Source organism: Cervus elaphus, chromosome 5 (genome assembly GCF_910594005.1).
Source record: "Cervus elaphus chromosome 5, mCerEla1.1, whole genome shotgun sequence".
In the NCBI taxonomy this organism is placed as follows: domain Eukaryota; kingdom Metazoa; phylum Chordata; class Mammalia; order Artiodactyla; family Cervidae; genus Cervus; species Cervus elaphus.
The window spans coordinates 94,225,864-94,252,028 of NC_057819.1; the positions used below are offsets into that span (position 1 = coordinate 94,225,864).

At 38.5% G+C, this 26,165-nt stretch overlaps 1 protein-coding gene and 1 non-coding gene across 2 annotated transcripts in view; both read left to right on the forward strand.

The window, feature by feature from the left end:
* The window catches only part of CPD (carboxypeptidase D), a 68,424-nt gene extending 44,382 nt beyond the window's left edge, over positions 1–24,042 (forward strand). Inside the window, exons 9-21 of the mRNA XM_043903291.1 lie at positions 2,863–2,965; positions 3,452–3,594; positions 5,154–5,323; positions 5,501–5,824; positions 8,560–8,755; positions 11,341–11,476; positions 12,310–12,441; positions 14,459–14,554; positions 14,661–14,725; positions 15,953–16,084; positions 17,487–17,672; positions 18,337–18,436; positions 19,876–24,042. Of these exons, the coding sequence (XP_043759226.1) occupies positions 2,863–2,965; positions 3,452–3,594; positions 5,154–5,323; positions 5,501–5,824; positions 8,560–8,755; positions 11,341–11,476; positions 12,310–12,441; positions 14,459–14,554; positions 14,661–14,725; positions 15,953–16,084; positions 17,487–17,672; positions 18,337–18,436; positions 19,876–20,102 (2,010 nt within the window). The 3' untranslated portion in view covers positions 20,103–24,042. The remainder of the gene's footprint in view (positions 1–2,862; positions 2,966–3,451; positions 3,595–5,153; positions 5,324–5,500; positions 5,825–8,559; positions 8,756–11,340; positions 11,477–12,309; positions 12,442–14,458; positions 14,555–14,660; positions 14,726–15,952; positions 16,085–17,486; positions 17,673–18,336; positions 18,437–19,875) is intronic.
* Positions 3,928–3,999, forward strand: TRNAC-GCA. Its single transcript has one exon. It is a non-coding gene; the product is annotated as a tRNA-Cys (tRNA).
* Positions 24,043–26,165: the final 2,123 nt, after the last annotated feature.

Sequence of the window (26,165 nt, forward strand, 5' to 3'; positions counted from 1 at the left end):
TGGAATACATGGAAGAGGTTTCAAAGTACATACAAATCAAAGGATCTGGTGTATTTAAATGGATAAGCACAATTTAAAAGGGCAGGTGGATTTAAAGGAAAATCTTCCAAATGCATAGCTTCTGGGAGAGCAGAAAAGCAAAAAGAAATAAAGAAGTGCCTGCCCTTTGACAATTAGTGAAGAGAAAAGGGTCAAAAAATGGTCAAAAGTTATATACCAAAATAGGAAATGATTGGTGATTTCTGGCTTTATATTTTTCTTCTTTTTGCTTGCCTCAATTTTCTAATTTTCTACAATAACTTTTATTATATTTTAAGTATAATGAAATTTAATTTTAATTCAATTAAGTGAAAGTGAAAAAACAGAGCTATACAATGTGACAGATATCAGGGAAGAGAAAATTTCAAGCAGGCACTAGTGGAACAGTAGTGGTATTTGAATAAAATGTAGGTTATTTTAGTTAATAGTATCATGCCAATATTAGGGCTTCCCTGGTGGCTCAGACAGTAAAGAATATGCGTGTAATGTGGGAGGCCTAGGTTCGGTCCCTGGGTTGGGAAGATCCGCTGGAGGAGGACATGGCAACACACTCCAGTATTCTTGCCTGGAGAATCCCCAAGGACAGAGGAGCCTGAGAATCCCTGGGATTCTCCAGGCAAGAACACTGGAGTGGGTTGCCATTTCCTTCTCCAATGCATAAAAGTGAAAAGTGAACATGAAGTTGCTCAGTCATGTCCGACTCTTCGCGGCCCCATGGACTGCAGCCTACAGAGTACTGGAGCGGGGTGCCATTGCCTTCTCCGTGATCAATGTGCTATGATTATATAAAATGCTAACATAGGAAATACTGGATCAAAGGTGTATAAAACTCAGTACTATTTTTGCAGCATTTCTACAAGTCTAAAATTAGTTCAAAAGAAGAATAAGAAAACTGAAAAGTCTCCACTTGTCTCTACTTCCTTGTTGTTCTCTCATGCCTCAGTTTCTTGTCATCGATCTTCCACCTACAGTTTCACCTGGAAGTGCCACCTCAAAGGTCACCAGAAGCCTATTTTAAACTTTAAGTCTAACACTCTTGTCTTCTCCCTTTGTACACATACACAACATGTACATAAATATTCCAGTAATCTAAAGAAATATCAATAACCTCAGTTATGCTGACGACACCACCCTTATGGCCGAAAGTGAAGAGGAACTAAAAAGCCTCTTGATGAAAGTGAAAGAGGAGAGTGAAAAAGTTGGCTTAAAGCTCAACATTCAGAAAACTAAGATCATGGCATCTGGTCCCATCATTTCATGGGAAATAGATGAGGAAACAGTGGAAACAGTGTCAGACTTTATTTTTTTGGGCTCCAAAATCACTGCAGATGGTGATTGCAGCCATGAAATTAAAAGATGCTTACTCCTTGGAAGGAAAGTTATGACCAACTTAGACAGCATATTAAAAAGCAGAGACATTACTTTGCCAACAAAGGTCCGTCTAAAGGCTATGGTTTTTCCAGTGGTCATGCATGGATGTGAGTTGGACGGTGAAGAAAGCTGAGCGCCGAAGAATTGATGCTTTTGAACTGTGGTGTTAGAGAAGACTCTTGAGAGTCCCTTGGACTGCAAGGAGATCCAACCAGTCCCTCCTAAAGGAGATCAGTCCTGGGTATTCATTGGAAGGACTGATGTTGAAGCTGAAACTCCAATACTTTGGCCACCTCATGTGAAGAGTTGACTCATTGGAAAAGACCCTGATGCTGGGAGGGATTGGGGGCAGGAGGAGAAGGGGACGAGAGAGGATGAGATGGTTGGATGGCATCACCGACTCAATGGACATGGGTTTGGGTAAACTCCAGGAGTTGGTGATGAACAGGGAGGCCTGGCGTGCTGCAATTCATGGGGTCACAAAGAGTCGGATACGACTGAGTGACTGAACTGAACTGAACTGAATCTAAAGTAATAACTTTCATTTGATAGTAGAGTGGTGTAAGTGGTAAGCCTGTAAATGGTATGTTAAGTTTATGAAAGGGGATTGTTTTATTTCTTTTAAAGTTAAATGGTTAATCCTCAGTGGTGGGAAAGTAAGAAATTATTTCTCTCTTTATACTTTTTTGTACTTTTTATTTTCCATTTACAAAAGAGAGAGGTGAAGTTTTGACCGTCTTTCAAGGTTTAATTTCTTCAGAAAATTTCCCTGTCACTGCAGTCAGAAATAATCTTTCTCTCCTCTAGCTTTCAATAGTGTTTATTTGTGCCTCTATAGAATTTTTTTTTTTTTACTCTGTATTGAGCAAACAATTGCACACATGCCGTGCTAGACACTGCTGGACACTGAGAACACAAAGGCACAAACTGTTTCAAGGAGCAGGGTATTGTCTTTAGGGAAGAAAAAGGTGCAGCCAGTTGTAGCAAAATAAAATAACTACAAAGTGCAGAGCACAGAGGGGCTGCCTCGGTCCCTAACAAGTCAGAGAAAGATGCTTACCTGTCCCTGTTTGTGAACTACCTTTTAGGGACTTTAAGCCTCTTGAGATCATGAAATGAAAGTATGAATATGAACAGTTTGGTTTTGTTTCTGAGAGGGATTGGCTTGGATTTTTATATTACTTGTAAATACAAGTAATAAATGAAGTCTTCAGTTTTTTTTTAACAGAGCTGTTTAATTTTGGTTTTAAAAAGTAGGTAATAAATCCATATAGTAAAAAATCAAAGTGGCACAGAAAGCTATACATTGAAAAGTCTCTGCTTCCATGACTCCATCCGCTCCAACATATACCTTATTGGTAACCACTCTTACTATCTTTCCTTATCCCCCTCATGTTTGTTTGATGCAGGTACAAACAAATACAAGTAAAGATTCTTTTTTTTTTTTTTAAGGAAAACTCGCAGATGTTTCAAGGTAGACCTTGTAAGAATATGTACCCTAATGAGTATTTTCCTCATGGAATAACAAATGGAGCCAGTTGGTACAATGTCCCAGGTAAAACATTCTTTTATATCAAGGCCATGTGACTTGATGGATTTTCTGTCCTCCCAATGGTATTGCTTGTTACTGAGTTTTTAGTTTTGAGAAATAATCATTCTTTTAAGAATATTTTATAATTAGTTTAAAACATTCAAATTACTTTTTCAACTATTTTTTATATTTGGTGCACTTTGAATTTTGAGTAAAATTACTGTACTTGATGAAGATGTTATATTTTTCCTCTGGCTATTATAAAGAACATTAGATGTGCTAATTAGAAGAGTATGAGCTACACTTGAATTCTTCCTGAACATGAAAGTACAGATGTTTTTTACCTGTACCACAAGCATCGAAGCACTCTTACATGAACACATTACTGGTGTTCAACTATGCTGATAAAAGAATGAATTTGACTTTTTACTAGGAATGTTGCTTACCATTTGGGATCTGAGCTAGTTAGAACTTCTTCAGAGTAACTAATTCAAAGTTTTTATCCTTCAGGTGGTATGCAGGACTGGAACTATTTGCAAACAAATTGCTTTGAAGTGACTATTGAACTAGGTTGTGTGAAATACCCATTTGAGAAAGACCTGCCAAAATTTTGGGCACAGAATCGAAGATCCCTAATCCAGTTTATGAAACAGGTGACTATTCAGGAGTGACATCAGAAATTTCTTGCAAGAGCAAGATTTTTGTGTGTACATGTGGTTTTCATGCATTGATTTTGGAATACACCTCATTGGAATTCCAATTTGACCTATTCATGTTTTAGTAAACCTATTTAGAAGATTTATGGATGTAAATAAGTTTATTTTTATGTGTGGAGAAAAGCTTGAAATGATTAAATGATGTAGTGATGATGTTTTACACTTAATGGACAGTGTCACTTTTTACCCTTGTCTTTATAAAAGGCCAATATAAATTGGATACACACCTAAAAATTTCTCAAGTGATAAGCAAGCTCAGCATATTAGGCTTCCCTGGTGGCTTAATTGGTAAAGAATCTGCCTGCAATGCAGGAGACCCAGGTTCGATCCCTGGGTGGGGAAGATCCCCCTGGAGAAGGGAATGGCTACCCACTCCAGTATTCTGGCCTGGAGGATCCCAAAGAGTCAGACACGACTGAGTGACTTTCACTTTACATACTAATATCTTAGAACACTTTATTCTGAAATTTTTTAAACATTAGGAAAAATTGTAAGACTAACACAATAAATACTACTCTTCCTTTACCTAGGTTTAACAGTTTTTACATTTGCTGCATTTGTATTTTTTATACACACACACACATGTATATACACATACACATTTTTGCTGAACTATTTCAGTATAAATTGCAGGCATTATGATATTTGTCCCTAAGTATTTAAGAATTTTTAAAAGTAGTCTAAAAATAGAGTTAATTCTCCTACCTGACATCTCCAATTGCTATTATCTCACCTAAGAAAAGGGCTTCCCAGGGGGCACTAATGGTAAAGAATCCACCTCCAGTGCAGGAGATGCAAGAGATACAGGTTCGATCCCTGGGTTTGGGAAGATCCCCTGAAGGAGAGAGCATGGCTCCCACTCTAGTATTCTTGCCAGGAAAATCCCATGGACAGAGGAGCCTGGTGGGTTACAGTCCATAGGGTCGCAGAGAGTCAGACACGACTGAAATGACTGAGCAGAGCAGAGAGAGAGAGAGAGAGCACCTACGGAAATTAACACCAACTCCCTATACTGCATAATACTTAGTCCGCTTTCAAATTTCCTCCTTATTGTCCTCAAAATGTCTTTCTATAGCTGTATTTTAGAACCACAATCTTGTCAAGATTCATGCATTGCATTTGGTTTGATTATTACATCTCTTGACTCTCTTTGATCTTAGAGTAGTCCTCTATTTTTTTTAAATGACATTTCCTTTTTAAAGCAGTCAGGTCAGTTTTCTTGTTAAATGTCCTATATTCTGAAATTAGTGCTGAAGTTTAAACAGTTGTTTATATTCCTCATGGTAAAGACAAATATAACTGATGAAAAATTCACCTTTTGGAAAATAAAATGTTTTATTTAATGGATGGTTACATTTAGCTTTTCTCTGAAGTCCTGAATTCCTGTTTGTTCCACACATTTACATTAAGAATCTGTTATGTTGGATGTGAACTCCCAAAATAACTAGATGATAACCTTTATCAGTAAAATCTGGGTATCCTTGTGTTTTATCCAGGTCCATCAGGGTGTCAAAGGATTTGTCCTAGATGCCACAGATGGCAGAGGTATATTAAATGCCACCATTAGTGTTGCTGAAATTAATCACCCAGTAACTACTTACAAAAATGGAGATTACTGGCGTCTCTTGGTTCCAGGAACTTATAAAATCACCGCATCTGCTCGAGGGTGAGTAACTGAATGCTCTGAAATTGGGTGCCTGAGCATGAAAGAAACAGCTCTGTTCTGGAAGGTTATTGCCAGAAAGCCCTGTGGAGGCTCAGCAGCCTTGAGTTGCCCTGTCTTCCCAGGGCTTGGGTTCTCCAGCTGCAGAGGTGTGGCCCTGATCTGTCTACTTCATTGCAGGTATAACCCGGTCACCAAGAATGTGACCGTAAAGAGTGAAGGTGCTGTTCAGGTCAACTTCACACTTGTCCGATCTTCAGCAGATTCAAACAATGAATCAAAGAAAGGCAAGGGGGACAGTACCAATACTGATGATGTCAGCGATCCGACCACTAAAGAGTTTGAAGCTTTAATTAAAGACCTTTCAGCTGAGAATGGTTTGGAACGCCTCATGTTACGCTCCTCCTCAAATCTGGCTCTTTATCGTTACCATTCATACAAGGACTTGTCAGAGTTTCTGAGAGGGCTTGTGATGAACTATCCACTTATTACAAATCTTACCAAGTAAGTGTCACCTTCTTACTGACTTTTTTTTTTTTTTACCTTTCTTTCTCCTTCCTTCCTTCCTTTATTCTTTTTACAGAGGTTACATTCAGCATAAACCACATTAAATGGTTCTTGTAATTCATTTAGAAATATTTGGGTTGAATGTATAGAGTTGGCATTAACTTATTTTGAAACAGATATTTGCTTGGAGATCTTTCTAGCAATGAATATTGGAAACGTTTACAAGAAACACTGGAGCAGAGCTACTTGTTAGTTCAGTAATGTGTGGCCTGTACCTCCAGAAAACGTAAAACCACTCTTTCTTTTTTTTGCCTTAGATCAGATTTCTTTCTTTCTTTCTTTTTTTAAATTAATTAATTTATTTATTTTACTTTACAACATTGTATTGGTTTTGCCATATATTGACTTGAATCCGCCATGGGTGTACATGTGTTCCCCATCCTAAACCCCCCTCCCACCTCCCTCCCCATCCCATCCCTCTGGGTCATCCCAGTGCATCAGCCCCGAGCATCCTGTATCATGCATCAAACCTGGACTGGTGATTCGTTTCACATATGATAATTTACATGTTTCAGTGCCATTCTCCCATATCATCCAGCCCTCGCCCTCTCCCACAGAGTCCAAAAGACTGTTCAATACATCTGTGTCTCTCTTGCTGTCTCGAATACAGGGTTATTGTTACCATCTTTCTAAATTCCATATATATGCATTAGTATACTGTATTGGTGTTTTTCTTTCTGACTTATTTCACTCTGTGTAATAGGCTCCAGTTTCATCTACCTCATTAGAACTGATTCAAATATATTCTTTTTAATGGCTGAGTAATATAAAACCACTCTTTCTAATGATTACTTTGATCTCAAAACCCTTTCCACTTCTCAGCTGCAGATTTTATGTTCTGAGTAAATATTATTTAGTTTTATTTTGCTAGGGGCAAGGGATAGGTTTAGAACTATGAGCTCACTTGTCAGGAATAATGTTTAATCTTTTCTTCAAATTAGAAAGTGAAGTCTGGTTGGCTGTCATTTTCTGTACTTTAGTCTCTACTCACAGTTACTGTTCCCTGAAGCCTTAGGGGCTCATGTGATTAAGGGTTCTGAGAAAACATGCTGTACTGGCTTATGTGAAACTGATGACTGAGATAACTTTTACCTTCATTTCATTGTGCTTCTCTGCTTCACTTTCACTGTTTCAAAATTATTTCCTTGATCTGTTGATTCCTATTGTTTGCCTGTTGTAGGGTCTTTCCTTTACATTTTGCCCTGAGCTTAACAAGTCTTTACTCCAAACTAAATGAACGTTATCTAGCATTTTACTTTTCACTTTTTTTTCCTTCACTGTTTCGTTTAATTTTACCAGTAAATTTAGTTTCTCAAATTCTGGTTTATAATGTTTGTGATTGCAAAGGATTTTACTTTTGCACATAAATTGCACATATTTACTTTGGCAATTACCAATTACCTGTGGTGTTGGAGAAGACTCTTGAGAGTCCCTTGGACTGTAAGAAGAACCAACCAGTCCATCCTAAAGGAGATCAGTCCTGGGTGTTCATTGGAAGGACTGATGTTGAAGCTGAAACTCCAATACTTTGGCCACCAGATGCGAAGAGCTGACTCACTTGAAAAGACCCTGATGCTGGGAAAGATTGAGGGCAGGAGGACAAGGGGACGACGAAGGATGAGATGGTTGGATTGCATCACCAACACAATGGACATGGGTTTGGGTGGACTCCAGGAGTTGATGATGGACAGGGAGGCCGGGCGTGCTGCGGTTCATGGGGTCTCAAAGAGTCAGACATGACTGAGCGACTGAACTGAACTGAACTGAAATTACCTCTCTTCCATTGGGAGATACCAATTACCTCTTTTCCTCAACTGATTCTTGAACTTTTCTACCCAGGTCATGTTTTAATATTGTCCATCTTAGTGCCATATAGAGGTTAAAGATTTTCTTATTTTAAAACAAAAAAAAATTGGACATTGATTTGCTTTCCGTTTACTTAGTGAAGTTTTTTAACCTTTAAATGCAATTGAGCATGCATTTTTTGTTAAATAGTCCCCCTCTAATGTACAACATCTGCCCATGGTGGGAGGCAAGACAGTTTTAGGTGGCCCTCCAATGGTTACTAAGTATCATTAAATACCTTTGTGCAAAAGCAGTGCTTTGTCTATTCTATTAATTCTCAGTGCCAATTTTTTTTTCTATCTAACTCTTAATAAGCCTTTCTTTATATCAGAGAAAGCAGGGCTTTAAAATTAGTTTTGCTGTGATTCTGGTACTGCATTTAAAATATAAAATGTCTTATTTACATAAATTCATTTAGATCTTAAAAGTAAGATTTTACGCATTTGTGTATATTTAGAGATTTCAGTAATAAAAATTTAAGTGAGTTAACTTAAGAGACATATACTAACTAAAGAAATAGTATAGATTATAGAAGATTGGGTAAACATCACGAAGATGATCGAGGAATCACTGGACTTTAAGGAATGCAGTTCTCAATCATAGTCATTCCTAAATCTGATAGTATCTCACATCTGTTTGACTTTCTTTGATCAAGTGAACCTAATTTTCTTAAAGTATTCTGACACAGAGATTTATTCTTTAAAGATTTTTTAAGACTTTTTGAATTTTGTTCTCATTTCTGTTTTTAAAATCTGTAAGGCAGCATTAACAGTAATCAAGTAAGTAACTTGATTACTTACTGACTCTTTGATTCTGGTTTTCAACAGTTTGGGACAGAGTGCTGAATATCGTCACATTTGGTCCCTTGAAATCTCCAATAAACCCAATGTATCTGAGCCTGAAGAACCAAAGATTCGTTTTGTTGCTGGTATCCATGGCAATGCTCCAGTTGGAACTGAACTTCTTTTGGCTCTGGCAGAATTTCTCTGTCTAAACTACAAAAAGAACCCAGCTGTTACACAAGTAAGAGAATAACCTGTTTTGACATGCTTTAAAAGGATAAAACTCAGTGACTCGCTGATTGTATACTGATATCAAGGCATCATTTTTTTAAAAAATTAATTTCCTGTTAGATTTTTATACAGTGGTACTTTTAAGATCGTTATAAACTTTACTCTTTAAAAATGGACCTTGGTATATAGTTGTTTATAGTGTCTACTATATTTCTTTGTATATATTAAGAGCCATAGAGGAAAAGAAATAATAAAGATTTGCATTCAGTCCTCTATTCCTTTATATTACCCTTCCATTCTTCACTCACAGTGATATACACTCTAATTTAAGGGACTTCCATTGCCAGTTATTTACAGTTAGGGTACTATATTGAAAAATGAGGTGGAAGAGAAATAGTTTTTCTTTTCATGCAATAAAGATGAAAGTATTGGACACCCTGGATGCTAAGAGATTTTAGAAAAAGTGATACAGCAGCGCCAACCTCAGTCATCCATGACTAGAGACTATAATGCTGGTCCAGAAGCTGCTTATATATGATTAAACTGCCTGGTTTCTGTGTTGTGTTAGAGAAAGGAAGGAAAGAGTACGCCTCTGTTTAGAACACTCACTAACTGGCACTGTCTGTATAGGACTTAGGAAAGGGAAAAGGAAATAGTATTTGTTTAATACCTACTATGTTGTAGGTACTTTACATATATCATAATTTAATCCTCAACCCTGCAATTATGTTATCTCCATTTAATAGATGTGAAAACTGAGGCAGAGATATTTGATAACTTACAGGAGGTCACACAGCTACTAAGTGGTAAAGCTGGGATTTAAGCCCAGGTTTGTGTCACTCGAAAGCCTATGCTATTCTGTTTTACTCTACTGCCTCCGCTGAGAGAAATTTGGAAAGAATTGATGTCACAGTAGGATCCCATGATGTGGGATTAGGTGAGGTGAACGTAAATCAGACTTGATCAAAAATTTTTCAAAAAAGGAGATCCCATTGACTTTTTCCTATTTTCAAAGATTTTGTTGATGTTGTCATTTTAAAATGGGAGATTACCTAGGAGAGTGGTTCTCAATCCTGGCTACACATTGAAAAATCTGGGAAGTTTTTAAAAGTCTCAGTGTCTGGGCTCCATCCCCAGAAGCATCAATATTCCTTTAAAAGCTCCTTATTCTATTATTTTGCCACAATTGCTACCTACTGATCTTATGGTTATAAAAGGTACAACATCTACTATGAATTTTAAAACTCGTAATTTATGAGATTTTGCCTCACTGGTCTAATTGGGCTTAGATCACTTTAGATTGGGTTTCCCAGGTAGCTCATTGGTAAATAATCCACCTGCAGTGCAAGAGACAGGCTTGATCTCTGGGTGGGGAGATCCCCTGGAGAAGGAAATGGCAACCCACTCCAGTATTCTTGCCTGGGGAATCCCATGGACAGAGGATACTCGTGGGCTATAGTCCATGGGGTTGCAAAAGAGTCGGACACAACTAAGCAACTAAACAACAACAATGCTTTAGATTGCCATTTGTTTTGACCTAAGTGTCAGAATTGTCTGGAGACTTCAAAGAAATATATACATAACCAGAGACCTGTGGTTAAGCCCAAACGTATATACTTTAGGAAGAAAATCTCCCTCAGGGGAAAGATTCTAGGATAAATTAATTAAAGGGTTGCAAATATATTTTCAAGCTATTGACTGTTTTACCAGACCAAATAAACCAGGGATCACTTATTCTGATTTACTATTAGAAATATTTAGGATAAATTACATGAGAAGTTCATGCCATAAATATAGGTATTAACACCTATGGATATGGATCATCTGAAGGGAAATTATTAAGGTAAGACAAATATCCTACCCCATATTTCTTTGATATGCTGATTTCAACTGTTCTGTCTCATTGTTTCCAGATGTACATTGATATTTGTCAACTAGAACATTATATGTTCTAGTTTTTAATCTGGAAATACCATATTGCCATTATTATTGACCTAAGCCAGCCAGTGGTTAGCAAACCTTTTCTATAAAGGGTCATAAACCTTTTCTATAAAGGGTCATGTAATATATATTTGGGGCTCTGTGGGTCAGATGTTCTGTGTTGCAACTACTCAACTCTGCCATTGCAGAACAAAAACAGTCATATGAATGGGCAAGACTGTGTGCCAATAAAACTTTATTTACAATAACAAGCATCAGGCTGGGTTTAGCCTTTGTGTGTGTGTGCTCAATCACGTCTGACTCTTTTGCAGCCCTATGGACTGTAGACTGCCAGGCCTCTCTATCCATGGGATTTTCCAGGCAAGAATACTGGAGTGCGTTGCCATTTCCTTCTCCAGGGGATTTTAGTCTATAGGCAGTGGTTTTTGACCCTTGATGTGAGTTTTCGGGAGGTCTCTAGGAACATTAGTTGTACAGTTTTTTATTCTTTTTAAAATTTATTTGGAGCAAGAAAGAATTTTATTTATTTTCCAATTTTGCCTTTTAAATCTGTGTTTAAAACAAATAATGAAAACTTTCTGTTTGAGGCATGGCAAGGTATCTTTTGATTTCACATAGAGCTAATAAACCCATTTATTTCTGTTTCTGTTTTAGTTGGTTGACAGGACTAGAATTGTGATTGTCCCTTCTCTAAATCCAGATGGGCGAGAGAAAGCACAAGAGAAAGACTGTACTTCCAAGACAGGACAGACAAATGCTCGTGGCAAAGACCTGGATACAGACTTCACAAGTAAGACTTATTTTTAGGCCATTAAAATACTTTGCAGATAATTTCATTTCTCTTTGCTAGGAGATTGGTTGATCCTGTTATTTAAATGAGTAAGGGGTGCTTTCTTGTCTAGGATGTACAGTATAAATGAATAGAGACATCTTGAAAACTTTGCAGGTTTTCCTTGTTTTTCATTTGCAAAGGTAATTCAGGTTTTTTTCTTCAAAATCCAATATTGGGGAGAAGTTTCCATCACTAGTCATACAGAGATGGATATTCTCTCTCTCTACTATCATATATGTCTGTACACATACACACAGACACACACACACACACACACACACACGATGTATGTGTGTGTTGATTTGAAGGGGCCTGTCTTACAAATCTCTAACATTCTTATTAATGGCATTTTAGTATGCTATTAATGTGTGGTAGTACTCTAATTTATTCAACAGTTTCCCTGCTGATGGACATTTAGTTTCGTTCTAATTTTTTGTTCTCGCAAACAATGCTGCAGAAAATTTCTGAAAATCTTATTTTTTTTCAAAAACAGGTTATCATTTCCTAAGAGAGGATATATCTATTTCTTTTTGTTTCCAGTAAGAATTTTCTTAAACTTGCTAAGAGTCATTGACCTTTCAACATTATCTAAAATATGTAAAACTCAAAATAACCTGCCTCCTAGGATGTATCTTTCTTTCTTGAGATAGTGGCTTACGGTTAATAAAGTGTTTATCTACAGATTTTGTAAGTTAACCTTTTGACTATGTTCAAGTAGGGAATATTTTCTTAGCTGCTCATACTAAAATTTTAAAACTCGGTATTTTATGTTTGACTTTTCTAATTTTTAGGTAATGCCTCCCAACCTGAGACTAAAGCCATCATTGAAAACTTGATTCAGAAACAGGACTTCAGTCTTTCTGTTGCTCTAGATGGTGGTTCAGTGCTGGTCACATACCCATATGACAAGCCAGTGCAGACAGGTATGTAGAATGTCACTTTACATATATAGCATTTAAGCTTAGATAGGAAATTTCAAATTTCAGTTAGGTACTGTCCCTTCTGAAACTTTAAAATGGTGAGCCTTTGAGCATACTGCATAAATAACCAGCCTAAGAAGACTGTACACTCATCAACAGTTCAAACAGTTCCTTGTAGGAGGGAGCCTAGCTTTATTCAGTGTAGCCATCTTGTCACACCTGTTCAGTTCACTCCTTAAGCATTTATGGAACAGTTATTATGTCTGTAAGATATTGGAGATACAAAAGTGAATAAGACACAGTGCTCGCCCCAAGAAATTCACATCATGTAACCAAACATTGAAAGTGAAAGTTGCTCAGTTGTGTCCAACTCTTTGCAACCCCATGGACTATATAGTCCATGGAATTCTCCAGGCAAGAATACTGGAGTAGTTGTCCCGCAACACAGACAGATTCTTTACCAGCAGAGCCATAAGGGAAACTCATGAATACTGGAGTGGGTAGCCTTTCCCTTATCCAGTGGATCTTCCTGACCCAGGAATCAAACCAGGGTCCTCCTGCATTGCAAGTGGATTCTTACTAACTGACCTATCAGGGAAGCAATGGTACTGAATTCCCCTCTCCTGCTTTAAACTGTGCCTGACTGATTGCACCTTGTGGGGAGTTAAACAGTTGCCTGTTGAATCTGTCTGAGGCCATTGTATGTGGAGATAATTTGTGTCGTTTTCAATACATTTTCAAGTTTACAAGGAATGTTGTAATTAGATTGCCCCCAAATTACAGTTGCCCCCAATTACAGTTGCCCCCAAATATAGTAAAACATACCAAAATAGGTTTGTATTTTTCTGCAGTGACTTGTTAAACTCACAGTGCCTTTTAATATAAGAAAGTTGCTTCTCTTCTTGGTCAGATTATTCTGGGGTGAACAGACTAGAGTAGTTCAGTCGCTCAGTTGTGTCTGACTTTTTGCAACCCCATGAACTGCAGCACACCAGGCTTCCCTGTCCGTCACCAACTCCGAGAGCTTGCTCAAACTCATGTCCATTGAGTCAGTGATGCCATCCAACCATCTCATCCTCTGTCATCCCCTTCTCCTCCCACCTTCAATCTTTCCCAGCATCGGGGTCTTTTCCAATGAGTCAGCTCCTCGCATCAGGTGGCCAAAGAATTGGAGTTTCATCTTCAACATCAGTCCCTCCAATGAATATTTGGGACTGATTTCCTTTAGGATTGACTGGTTTGATCTCCTTACAGTCCAAGGGACTCTCAAGAGTCTTCTCTAACACCACAGTTGTAATGCATCAATTCTTTGGTGCTCAGCTTTCTTTACAGTCCAATTCCCACATCCATACATGACTACTGGAAAAATCATAACTTTGACTAGATGTACCTTTGTTGGCAAAGTAATGTCTCTGCTTTTTAATATGCTGTCTAGGTTGGTCATAACTTTTCTTCCAATGAGCAAGCACCTTTTAATTTCATGGCTGCAATAACCATCTGCAGTGATTTTGGAGCCCAAGAAAATAAAGTCTGTCACTGTTTCCATTGTTTCCCTACCCATTTGCCATGAAGTGATGGGACCAGATGACATGATCTTAGTTTTTTGAATGTTGAGTTTTAGGCCAGCTTTTTCACTCTCCTCTTTTACTTTTATCAAGAGGTTCTTCAGTTCCTCTTCACTTTCTGCCGTGAGGGTGGTGTCATCTGCGTATCTGAGATTATTGATATTTCTCCCAGCAACCTTGATTCCAGCTTGTGCTTCATCCAGCCCAGCATTTCGCATGATGTACTCCGCATATAAATTAAATAAGCAGAGTGACAATATATAGCCTCGATGTACTCCTTTCCCTACTTGGGGTGAACAGAACCATGTACTTAATTATAATAACTCCTCAATCAACTTCCTTAAGGCACAAGATTTACTCGAAGGAAAGGAATGTGAATTCTGTGTCCATGAAGTTGAACTTGGGGAAAAATCCTTTTGATTTCTCTGCTAACTTCTGAATTTTTCTTTTTGTAGTGGAAAACAAAGAGACTCTAAAGCATCTGGCATCTCTTTATGCAAATAACCATCCATCCATGCATATGGGTCAGCCCAGTTGCCCCAATAAATCAGGTAGGTATTTTCCCTACCCTTTGTTACCGTTGTTGCTGTTTGGAGAGAGGACGAGGACTTGCCTTATGTGATCTTACTGACACTAAATCTCCCAATGCTTCTGTAGATGAGAATATTCCAGGAGGAGTAATGCGTGGAGCAGAATGGCACAGTCACCTGGGCAGCATGAAGGTATGTTTTATAGAATACGGTGAGAATGGGATTGTAAATACGTACTGGACATGGAGTGAAAGAGTAGGTGGCTTTTCTGATACAGCGAAGTGAATGAACTCTACTCAATACTCTGTAATAACCTAAATGGGAGAAGAATTTGTAAAAGAAAAGATACGTGTATATGTAGAACTGAATCACTCTGCTATATACCTGAAACTAACACAGCATTGTTAATCAGCTATACTCCAATATAAAATAAAGATTTTTTAAAAGAGAAGCAGCCTAAGTTAGTTAGAATATGAGGTGTAATGGAGAGCAACAGAGGATAACGATGGAAGGAGAGTTTGAGGCTTTGAATGCTTTGTTTTAGTAAGGAATGGGAAGCCATTGAAGTTTTGAACAGGGATATGGTGACATGATCTGAGCTGTGCTATGGAAAAACAATCTCTTAACAGTGGGTTAAGATGGTCTGGAGGAAGGAGAGACTGTGGTGCAGGGAGACTGTTTTAGAATAGACAAGAACAACTGAAGTCCGAGACTAGAAAAGTGGCAATGGGAGTGGAATCAAGGGATGAAGTTTCAGAGATACTGTAGAGGTGGAATTCACCAGAGTTGACAAATTCTAGATGATAGCAAGAAATCAAAGATAAAAGATTTCATATCCATGTGATAAAATAAGTTATTGTCATTAACTGAATTGAATTAGGAAGAAGAGGTTTGGCAGTCGAGGGAAGGTGGAAAGTAGGTTTTGGAACTTGTCCACACAAGTAGTTCCTACCTAAATATTTGCTATATTGCTGTATGGTAGGCTTGAGCCTCCAGGTTGCGAGTATCAGAGAGCAAGTACTTGTGCTTCTGCCGCTAAGAACTTCGAGAACAGCAGTAACAGCAATGAAATTCCAGGGTTTAAAGGGAAGCTGACACTCTGCATGTACTTTTCATTTATTCAACAAACCATAACAACAACCCCTCTACCAACCAGGCACTGTAGGAAGCACTGGAGATGTAAAAATGAATTAGACATAACCCCTGGTCTTAAGAATTCTCTTAGGAGTAGACGTGTTTGCGACTGATTATAATACCAAGGGGTTTATTTATATTTGCTGTGAAATGCTTTACAGATTCTTTGTTTGCATCAGCCAAGTTGTCTTTTTATTCGATTCATCCCATTTGAGCATTACAAAGCCCCATTCTTACTTGTGCTTATTCATCTTCCTGCATTTGTTTGTGAATTTTATATTCCAGGATTATAGTGTCACCTATGGCCACTGTCCGGAGATCACAGTGTATACGAGCTGCTGCTACTTCCCTAGTGCAGCACAGCTCCCTTCGTTGTGGGCAGAAAATAAGAAATCTCTTCTCAGCATGTTGGTGGAGGTGAGCAGTACTCTGTTAGAAGCAAACTCCCAGGAGTATGTTCAATGGGAACTTTTATCAAAACATTTTCTTCATCTTTCACCAAAATTTTGTGTTATTGACTTTATTTTTTAATAATTTTATTGTTTTATTTATTTATTTCTGGCCGTGCTGGGTCTTCACTGACGTGCAGGCTTTTCTCTAGTTGGGGCGAACAGAGACTCCTTTTCATTGCAGTGCTCGGGCTTCCCTCTGTGGTGGCTTCTCGTTGCGGAGCAGGGCTCTGGGGCTCGTGGGCTCCGCAGTTGCGGCTCCCAGGTCTAGAGCACAGGCTCTAAGTAGTTGTGGTATGGGGCATAGTTGCTCTGCAACATGTGGGATCTTCTGAGATCAGGGATCAAACTCACGTCTCTGACATTGACAGGTGGATTTTTTACCACTGAGCCACCAGGGAAGCCTCAATATTATTTATCTTAAATGACGTAGAAAGGAGAGTTTTATTCCTTTTATATTGCCTGAATAGGTGACATGAGTTCACATATCTGCTGTTTGATGAGGTAATTTAACCCTGTGAGATGTCACAGGTTCTTCCATTGGAATATCACACAGCGTTACTCCTGAGGTGGGAAGTAAAACATTCAAGGCATAGGAGATTTGGGTTCTAACATTTTAGGCTTGACTATATCAGAGTCCTCTTTTCACGTATTTCCATCTCTGTGCCTCTGCAGCAGTGAATGAGTAGCAAACAAGGTCAGAGTCAGTGGGGAGGGAGGAATAAGCCAGCCTTCTGGAGGGTTGTTTTTTTTTGTGTGTGGTTTATGTCGTGTCTCAAGCTATTGTCCCTCGGATATCTGGCATCATGAAAATGTTGACTAAAAAATTATTCACAGCCTAAAAGTTGAGAGTTATGTTTTATTTGGTGAGAGCTTTTAGGACTTAAAGCCCAGGAGGCAGCATCTCCAGTAACCCTGAAAGAACTGCTCTGAGGAAGTTGGGGAGGAGCCAGGATATATAGGAGTTTTGCAACAAAGGGCAGGTAGTCTTAACATCAAAAGGTTGTTGTTAATTAAAGAAAACCAGATATCTCAAGTTAAGGAAGTTAGCCATTTTCTATACATGGGAAGATGCAAGAGTGTGAGCCCACTAAAATCATTCCTTGGATATGCACCTCAGCTGTCTGGGGCCAGTATCCTGTGTTTCACATTCTGAGTTTTCTCAGGGCTCACCATGGGGAGTGGCTACAGTTTGATGGCTGTTAGAAGGCAAGTATTCTTTTGCTTCCTAAGTTACCTCAGGGTTTACCAGCTCACCATCTGCTGTGGCTACAATCGCTGATGACTGTGACATTCTTTGTTTGCTGATATGGCAGACAATATTTCATTTATTAAAAACACAAATTTATATTTTAAACATTTTTTTTCAGGTTCATAAGGGAGTTCATGGATTTGTTAAAGATAAGACTGGAAAACCAATCTCTAAAGCAGTCATTGTACTCAATGAAGGAATAAAGGTACACACAAAAGACGGAGGTTATTTCCATGTACTGTTAGCCCCAGGTGTCCATAACATCAACGCCATCGCTGATGGGTATCAGCAACAACATTCACAGGTAAGAAACTCAACTTGAGTGGTATAACGTAAATTCTTGTTATTAATAATACTTCTAGAAACAGGAATATATATATGTTAGATATGTATGTTAGTTGCCTAGTCATGTCCAACTCTTTGTGACCCCGTGGACTATAGCCCACCAGGCTCCTCTGTCCATGGAATTCTCCAGGCAAAAATACTGGAGTGGGTTGCCATTTCCTTCTCCAGGGGATCTTCCCAACCCAGGGATCAAACCCAGGTCTCCCACACTGCAGGCAGATTGTCTACTAGCTGAGCCACCAGGGAAGCCCAAGAATACTGGAGTCGGTAGCATATCCCTTCTCCAGGGGATCTTTCCAACCCAGAAGTTGAACCGGGGTCTTCTGCATTGCAGGCAGATTCTTTACCAGCTGAGCTACCAGGGATTAAATTTACGTTTAACTTCTGTTTAACATTAAACTCTTGTTAGGAAACTTGTAGGCAACAAAGAAAAACGGACTATCTCCTGATTATGATAGTTATCTTTCTATCCTTTAGCAACAAAAGGGAAATTTTTGTAGCATTTTGTGTACTTTAGATGACAACCAACCATCTCGGTTTGCTATAAAGGCCCTAGGAACATAGAGTGGATACAGTATACCTTAAGTAAACATTTTCCTCATTCTTGCACTTTATCTTCCTAGGTTTTTGTGCGTCATGATGCTGCAAGTTCTGTGGTAATAGTCTTTGACACAGATAACCGGATCTTTGGTTTGCCAAGGGAGCTTGTGGTAACTGTATCAGGTAAATTTTCAGTAGTCAAAGTTAAAAACTCATCCTGATATTTCAGGTTGAGAGTGGATCAGCTCCACAATCATCTGAACCTTCTCCTCTACTGTCTCCTACCTAAACGTGATTTTCCTAGAATACTTTCCTGGAATATTTTCCCATATGTTCTCACAGCTTGCCTCTTCCCATTTTCTGGTCTGAACTCAAATGTCATCTCCACAGAGAGACCTTCCACCCTGATTACCCTAGCTAAAATAATACCCCTATCACTGTCCCTGCCTCACATGTTTGGGTTAAAGTGCTTCTCACTAGCTGCCATTACATTATATGTTTAGTCATTTATTTGTCTGTATTTGGTCTCTCCCACTAAAACATGAGCTCTGACAGGAAAGGGCTTTTATCTGCCTCCCCAGTGCCTAGAACCATGGGTGGCATGTAGTGGGTCTTAAGGAAGAGCCACTTCACTCTTGGTTGAATGAATGACTTGCTAAGATCTTAAGTCCTTTGGACTTTGACTTATATTAGTTCTGTTTTTCCCATGATCCTGGAAAGAGGGCATATTTGTTTCCTCCAGGATTAATGTGCCATTGCTTGAATTACTGAAAGTTTAAGAAGGAAAAAATGTGGTAAAACAATAAATACTCTGCTGTATTGTATCTTTGGACACAAAGAACCTTGGTTTATTTCTAAGGAGAGCTTGAACCTGTTTGAAAATAACCAAGTTTTATTACAGGGTGTGTTGGGGGGAAATCCTTGGTTGAGAGAGAGAGTGGTATTTTGGAAACATGGGCAAATCATGGGGCCTGTTGTGTGGTGTTTACAGTAGACTAGTTCTTAACTTGAACCAGATAAAGCATGAATCACAAAGTGCTTAGAAAGACAGAAGCTGGGATTCAGTTTAAATCCGACTCTGCCATCCATTTGCTGTTGTGCACTTAATTTTTATTATGATTTTATTAGTTGTATTTTATGTTCCTTAGACTCTTATTCTGATAACCTTATGTAAAAATATTTTACATAAATGAGGGATTTGGAATGAGATGAAAATTTACTGGAAAGGAAAAGTAGAAGTCATTGATTGATTTTAAAAAGTGGGTTGCACAGTATTAGCCATAGTTCTGCATTGTGGTAAAAGAAAAAATATATTTGTAAACATATACACAGGCATGAAGGAAAGTCCAGAAAAAATATGCACTGTGGTTGCTAAAAATGATCTCAGGATAATGGAAATGTGAGGAAGTAGAGTTTGGGGTTTGGGTTTTTAGTATTTTGCTTACCTATATTTTTCTAATTTTGCGCATAATACATGTTACTACTTCTATAATAATAAAAGGTTGTTTTTAAGTTCATGAGATAAATAAATAAGGGAATATGCTAAAAAGTGCCATTGTAAGCAGCTGCTTATTTGCATCCTTCAGCTAGAGCTCCACTCACGTGATGGTTCTGTTTGACAGGTGCCACCATGTCGGCATTGATCTTAACAGCTTGCATTATCTGGTGCATCTGCTCAATCAAGTCTAACAGACACAAGGATGGCTTTCATCGGCTCAGGCAGCATCACGATGAGTATGAAGATGAAATTCGCATGATGTCAACTGGCTCCAAGAAGTCTCTCTTAAGCCATGAGTTCCAGGATGAAACAGACACTGAGGAGGAAACGTTATATTCCAGCAAACATTGAAACACACGCCTCGCATCTCTCCCAGCATAAGTACCAAGCAAAGTTACAGTTCTTTTTGGGAGACACTGCATCAAGGAGAGAGACTGTCTTGTTTCTTCAAAGAGCTTTGGGAAGTTAACTTGCTAAATTTGTATTCTCTGTGAATTTGGCTGCAGTTTTGAACTTCCCCTCCTTAAAGTACTCTTATCTTTAAAAAAAAAAAAAATCTGCTTTCTATTTATGCAGCAGAGATGGGACAGCCACTTCGTTTTTCTTTTATAATTTAAGATGAGCTGTTTGGAGCTTATGTTGCAACTGCACAAAGCCAACTAGTGGTGTGTCTTTTGCACATCAGGTGGTTTACTAGTGGCTTTAGCTTTTTCTCTTTATTTTAAATGGCCAAAAGAATCCCAGAAACATTAAGGCAGGGACAGCAGTCAGAATCTGACATAAAGCTTTAAAAACTCACTTTTTTTTTTTAACCTATTGAGGAGTACTTCTCTCTAGTTATTGAATAGCTGGAGTTTCTCTTATTATTCAGGTTTAATGGAGGCTGAATTTATTTTGAAACTTATATAGAGCATTAGGAAATGAATAAATGGGCTTCTGTATTGGGCTTTCTACCTGTTCCAAGGCTAGATCAGAACTGGTGGGCTGTGCTCTAAGCACAGAGGATTTCTCTACCTCTTTTTAAGGTTTAGCAAAGTTCTAAACATCCCCATTTTAAGGGATCACTCATTGACTCTGTTGTAAAAAGATCTCAATGTCCACTTGAGTAGAGCCAAGAAGGAGATCTAGCAAAAGCTAAAACTCATGTTGCCTATCTTTTAATGCGGTAAAAACCCACAGGTGCTGTTGCTTTTATCTGTGAAGCACTAGTTTATTCTAGGAATGCCTAATTCTCTAATACTTCCTAAATTCGAACCTTTTTTCTATGTTGTACACTTAGGGTTTTCAGATGACCTGGCAATCGACAAGATCTGAATTCTACTGAAAATACCTGGAAGTATGGAAGAAACCTCCTTGCACATTCTTAACCTACATTTGAACACAAAATATCTACACTTCATGTCCAGCCCAGGCCGGCACCCTCTCATAGCATCCTGTTACTGAAATAGCTTGGCCAGCCTTATTCATAAAGGCCTCTGCAAGTGATTGGGTTCTTTGTCCTAATGTTTCATTTGGCAGTCTCTTCTTGATCAACCAATTTTGTTGAAAGTTCAGTTGAAAGCACTTAAATATGGCTCCCTCTATTAAAAAAAAAAACAAACAAAAAACATAAACACCATAGTGAGAAAGTATCATCTTCAGTGCCACTGAAGTTATTGCAAACGCCTAAAAGATTTGCATTTTACTGTACTATGCTATTCAATGGAATTTCTGCTTTTTTGTGAGTATGAGTCTTACCAATGATCTAACGATTTAATGCCTTGGAATGTTTTAACGGCCAAGTTGCTGCTGAACTTGTACTAAATCAGGGGATCAAAAAACTTGCCCTCATCTTTTCAAGTTGAATTCTGTATCCATTCATGTATCAGTCATCCCAAAGCTTTCACATGGAGTGGTTTACCACCCACCTAGGTCATTCAACTCAGTTTCCTGAGAAATGTACCCAAAGTAGCTTTAGGCAAAGAGATCTGGTTTAGCAGGAGTGATGAAGTCATGACATTTATTACTGAGTAGCTGTAGTCTAGTTTGTGTGGTTCAGGGTTAAGCCCTTCTGGTATTAATTCTGTTTTCAACACAACTCTCAGTTTTGAGCCCCTGCCACCCTACTCTCAGCTCACCACATGCACAGAACAGAGGTCATGAGATTCTGAAACTTAATGAAATATACATGATTTAGTTTCTTCTGATAATACTTTACATTTTCCTTAAGGGGATGATGTGGTCGCATTGCTCTTTTCAGCTTTATTTTTAAGAGTGCAAAGTCAGAAAACCCACAAAGGGCCTGTGAGTGGGAGTGGCTGGCTCCACTTGGGACAATTGCAGGTAGAAGTGAAACAAAGTTGATGAGACAAACTTCAACTTTATTAACATTGGTCTTCACTAGAGGGTGCCTTTTAAATTCATTTCTCTCTTGAATGAAACATATCTTTCACTGTACATCACAGTGACTGGAGTCCATGCCTTTTCAGCATGTGTAAAATATTTTTAGAGATGAACATACAAATAGTTCTTTTAATTAATGTTTCCTGAAAGGAAAACCAAATTCTGCTATAAATCTTGAATCTCTAATGAATTTCTAAATGATGCATTGCTCTGGAAAACAAGGCCTTCTCAGCCTGTTACCTGTTAACATGAATGTACAGGATCATGACTACTAAGACTGTGTTCTCTGCCCTGCTTGGTCTTTTATTTGTGGACCTAATGTAATATTAGACCACATTAACTGCTTAAGGCATTGAAGCCATATGGCATGGGGAATGCATTTCTTCAGTATTTCTCCTAGAGACTTTCCATTTCCCTGGAGTCATGGAGGCAAGTAAGTACCACAGTATTAAGAAATTTGCCCAAAACCTGAGTTGTGCCTTTTTTTAAACTCACAAGGCGTTTTTTTATTTTCTGTCCTGGTGATCAGTGTGTAAGCCTTCTTCCCTCGCAACTCCTTAATAAAAGCAAAGTGATTGAGTAGGTCATGTTCAAAGTGTCTGCCTGTGTAAATGCACTTGTACTGATTATACAGTTCAATAAGAAGAATTCAAGTTAATTTCAGAAGGAAAGGCCCTTTGGTTTTGATGGATTTTGCTGAACATTTGAGTAGTGGTTGGGACCCCATCCAGTTGAGGAATGCTTACAATTCTCTTTGGAGGGAATGTGCTTTGGGACTTTGTCATCCTCCAGAAAGGAAACAGAATGTATATTTGGCCCAGTGTGATGGACTGGTTAACCTTTGGTAAGTTTCACCTGAATGAGATTTGCTGAATTAACGAGTATTGAACGTAAAACTAACTCTGAGTTGGCAAATAAATAAAAGGTGGTGCTGATGACTGAGCTTATTGTGTTTCTGAGCTAACACCAGGTCACTCAGTATAACCATGACCTGTTCTTCTATTTCCATTTATTCTCAGCAGTAAATCATTTTATTTTCCTTTGGCCAGAAATGCACTTGTGCCAGGTTTTGTCCTTGCTGTATTAAAAGCTTCTCGGCTGCAAATGCCATCATAGTGCCCTACGTTATGGTTCTCGAGCAGAATCATTTTTAACAGTAGCAACTTTAATGTTACTACAAAAATTCCACTACGGTAGATGTTCAGTGATTTTCTAGCTAGCAAATTTTTGATAAGTATTTGGATTTCTGATTTGTTGTAATTAAAGCAGATTTGGGGGGGTGTGATTAATGTCAGCTAAACTTGGATTTCCAGTTCAGGAAGAAATATTTCCCAATACCCAATTCTCCTGTTTTTAGCAATAATTCATGAATATTTCACTTGACTTTCAGAATATTATCCTAGTTGATTTTGATTTGGCAGAATCTATTGTGAAATTTGAAAACAGGCTACCATTTTGAGGCAGTTGGATATAAATTCTATAAATGTGTATGACTCTGGCTTCTACAAATGGCATAACATGAGTGTACAAGCTACATTCTCTGCTGGCCATGCTGCAGATTTTCTGGAGGTATGACATAGTGGTATTTTTCTACTCTCAGATTAAAAATCAACTTTTCACCTCTCCACTTTTTCAGAGTGACATTCCCCAGTTCCAGAACAATCTATAGCTATTTACATAAGGTGCCCAAGACTCCTTCATCTCAAGTGCTTCAGTCTTTGGTTTATTATCATGCACTGTGCCTTCAAAACGAAATTTTTAAAAGGGACTTTAAATGAAGATGAATAGTAGTTTAAAAAAGTCAATCTGTGTAATTTATGTGAAATCTAACTGTAATGAGGTCCTTTCTGTTTTTTATATGTAAACAGATCTACTAATCCTGTATAAAGGTTATTTTATGATGTCTGTCTTTCTTTGTGTTTTGTCTCATAATCTTTTCTCAAAAGCAGTAGACCAGAAAAGGTTATTGTCTCAATTCAAAAGTTACGGATTTAGTGTTTCTACCTATTCGAGGGGAAAAATAGTACCAGACAAGGAATACAGGTTGTTAGCTGCAGAGTGTTTCTGTCTTCATGAATTGGCTTAACATAAAACTATGTTTCTGGAATAATTACATAATAGCCACAGGTCAGCTAGATTGATGTGTGAGTCTAGTCATTCCACAATGAACATAATAAAACTGGCCATGGAAAGGTTTATGTATCCATCTCAAGCTTGTTCTAAATTTGGTTCTTTTTATAGATAAGCAGAGTTAAGAGTAATGTGTCCTGGCACTTTTAGACACAGTGGTAATGAACTTAAAAGCCCCTTTTCATTTAGTAATGATTTGTTGATACTGTTGCTTTAACAGGAATTGAAAAAACAAAGTTATATTAAAAAAAATATGGGCTCTGCAGGAATTCATACTCCAGGCCAGAGAAATAGAAATGAAAATAAGCTGTACTTCTGTTGTGACTGGTTCCTCTAAGAAGAAAATCTGCTATGGAAGGGGTACAGCCCAGAGTTGAGCATGGACTTCAGAGCTGAATCAGTCTCCCACTGACTCTTGGCTCTGCCACTTGCTTCCTCTGTGACTTTGTTTTGTACAGGCTTCTTAACGTTCTCTTGAGTCTCGGTTTGTCTACTGATTAAGGAATAATACCTGATAGAACTGCAGTGGGAATGAAGCAAAATGATATTAGCAAAGGGCCCAACATTGTATGTGACTCAGAAATTGAATGACCTTGGTAACCAGTATCCTTTGCTGTTTTCTGATCCCTTTGAAAGAAAGTTATTTTAATCGCATATATGAACAAAAGCGGAGAAGGCGATGGCACCCCACTCCAGTACTCTTGCCTGGAAAATCCCATGGACGGAGGAGCCTGGTGGGCTGCAGTCCGTGGGGTCGCGAAGAGTCGGACACGACTGAGTGACTTCTCTTTCACTTTTCACTTTCATGCATTGGAGAAGGAAATGGCAACCCACTCCAGTGTTCTTGCCTGGAGAATCCCAGGGGCGGGGGAGCCTGGTGGGCTGCCGTCTGTGGGGTCGCACAGAGTCGGACACAACTGAAGCGACTTAGCAGCAGCAGCAGCATGAACAAAAGATCGGTTTACAGGTGGCCTTTTTAATTTAGAAGAAATCCCTAGACATGAATACTAAAAATAAGAACTTCCATCATGTGGTTCCATAGATTGTATACAGCATGGCTTTGCTGTACTAAGTCGCTTCTGTCGTGTCTGACTCTGCAACTCTATGGACTGGGTAGCCCATCAGGCTCTTCTGTCCATGGGATTCTTTTGGCAAGAATACTGGAGTGGGTTGCCATGCCCTTCTCCAGGGGATTCTCCTGACCCAGGGATTGAGCCTGCATCTCTAAAGTCTCCTCCATTGGCAGGCAGACTCTTTACCACTAGCGCCACCTGGGAATGGCAGTAAAATTTAAAATTATGCCAAATGCTTCATATTTGGTTTTAAGTAAAATTAGAGTATATTTATGCTTACTCAGTGAAAACAGCCTTACTTAACTGCTGCGAGAAATATGAACGGTAATGATGGTTCTTTGTCTGCCAATATTTGAAGTATTTTCCTGAATTTTTGGAGTTTTCTCAGAAAGAACAAGAACCTTTTGGTTTATGTTATAAACATTGAGATGAACATCCAGGTCACTGAAAACACTGGTGGCAGTCTAAGCTACCTGTCTCCCAGTATTTCACTGGAAAATAATGCAAAAAACAAGAAGGAAAAAGTAAATATACAGAAACCTCAGTGTAAGTTGAAGGCAGAGAATTTCAAAACTCCAAACTAACAATAAGATGAGAAAAATAACCAAATCTCAGCATACACTATCACACGCCCTGCCCCAACCCTAGCCCAGTACAAGGCTTTGTGGAGAAAAGGCAGAAGAGGAATTCCAGCACTGGGCCTAACGTTAGGATAAAACTACTTCCAGAAAGACTAAGTGCATCTTAAGTTTGAATGGCCTAAAAAAAAAAAACAACAACAAACATGTCCAAGCAGATCAGATCAGAGCACAAACCACAGAGAAGAGGC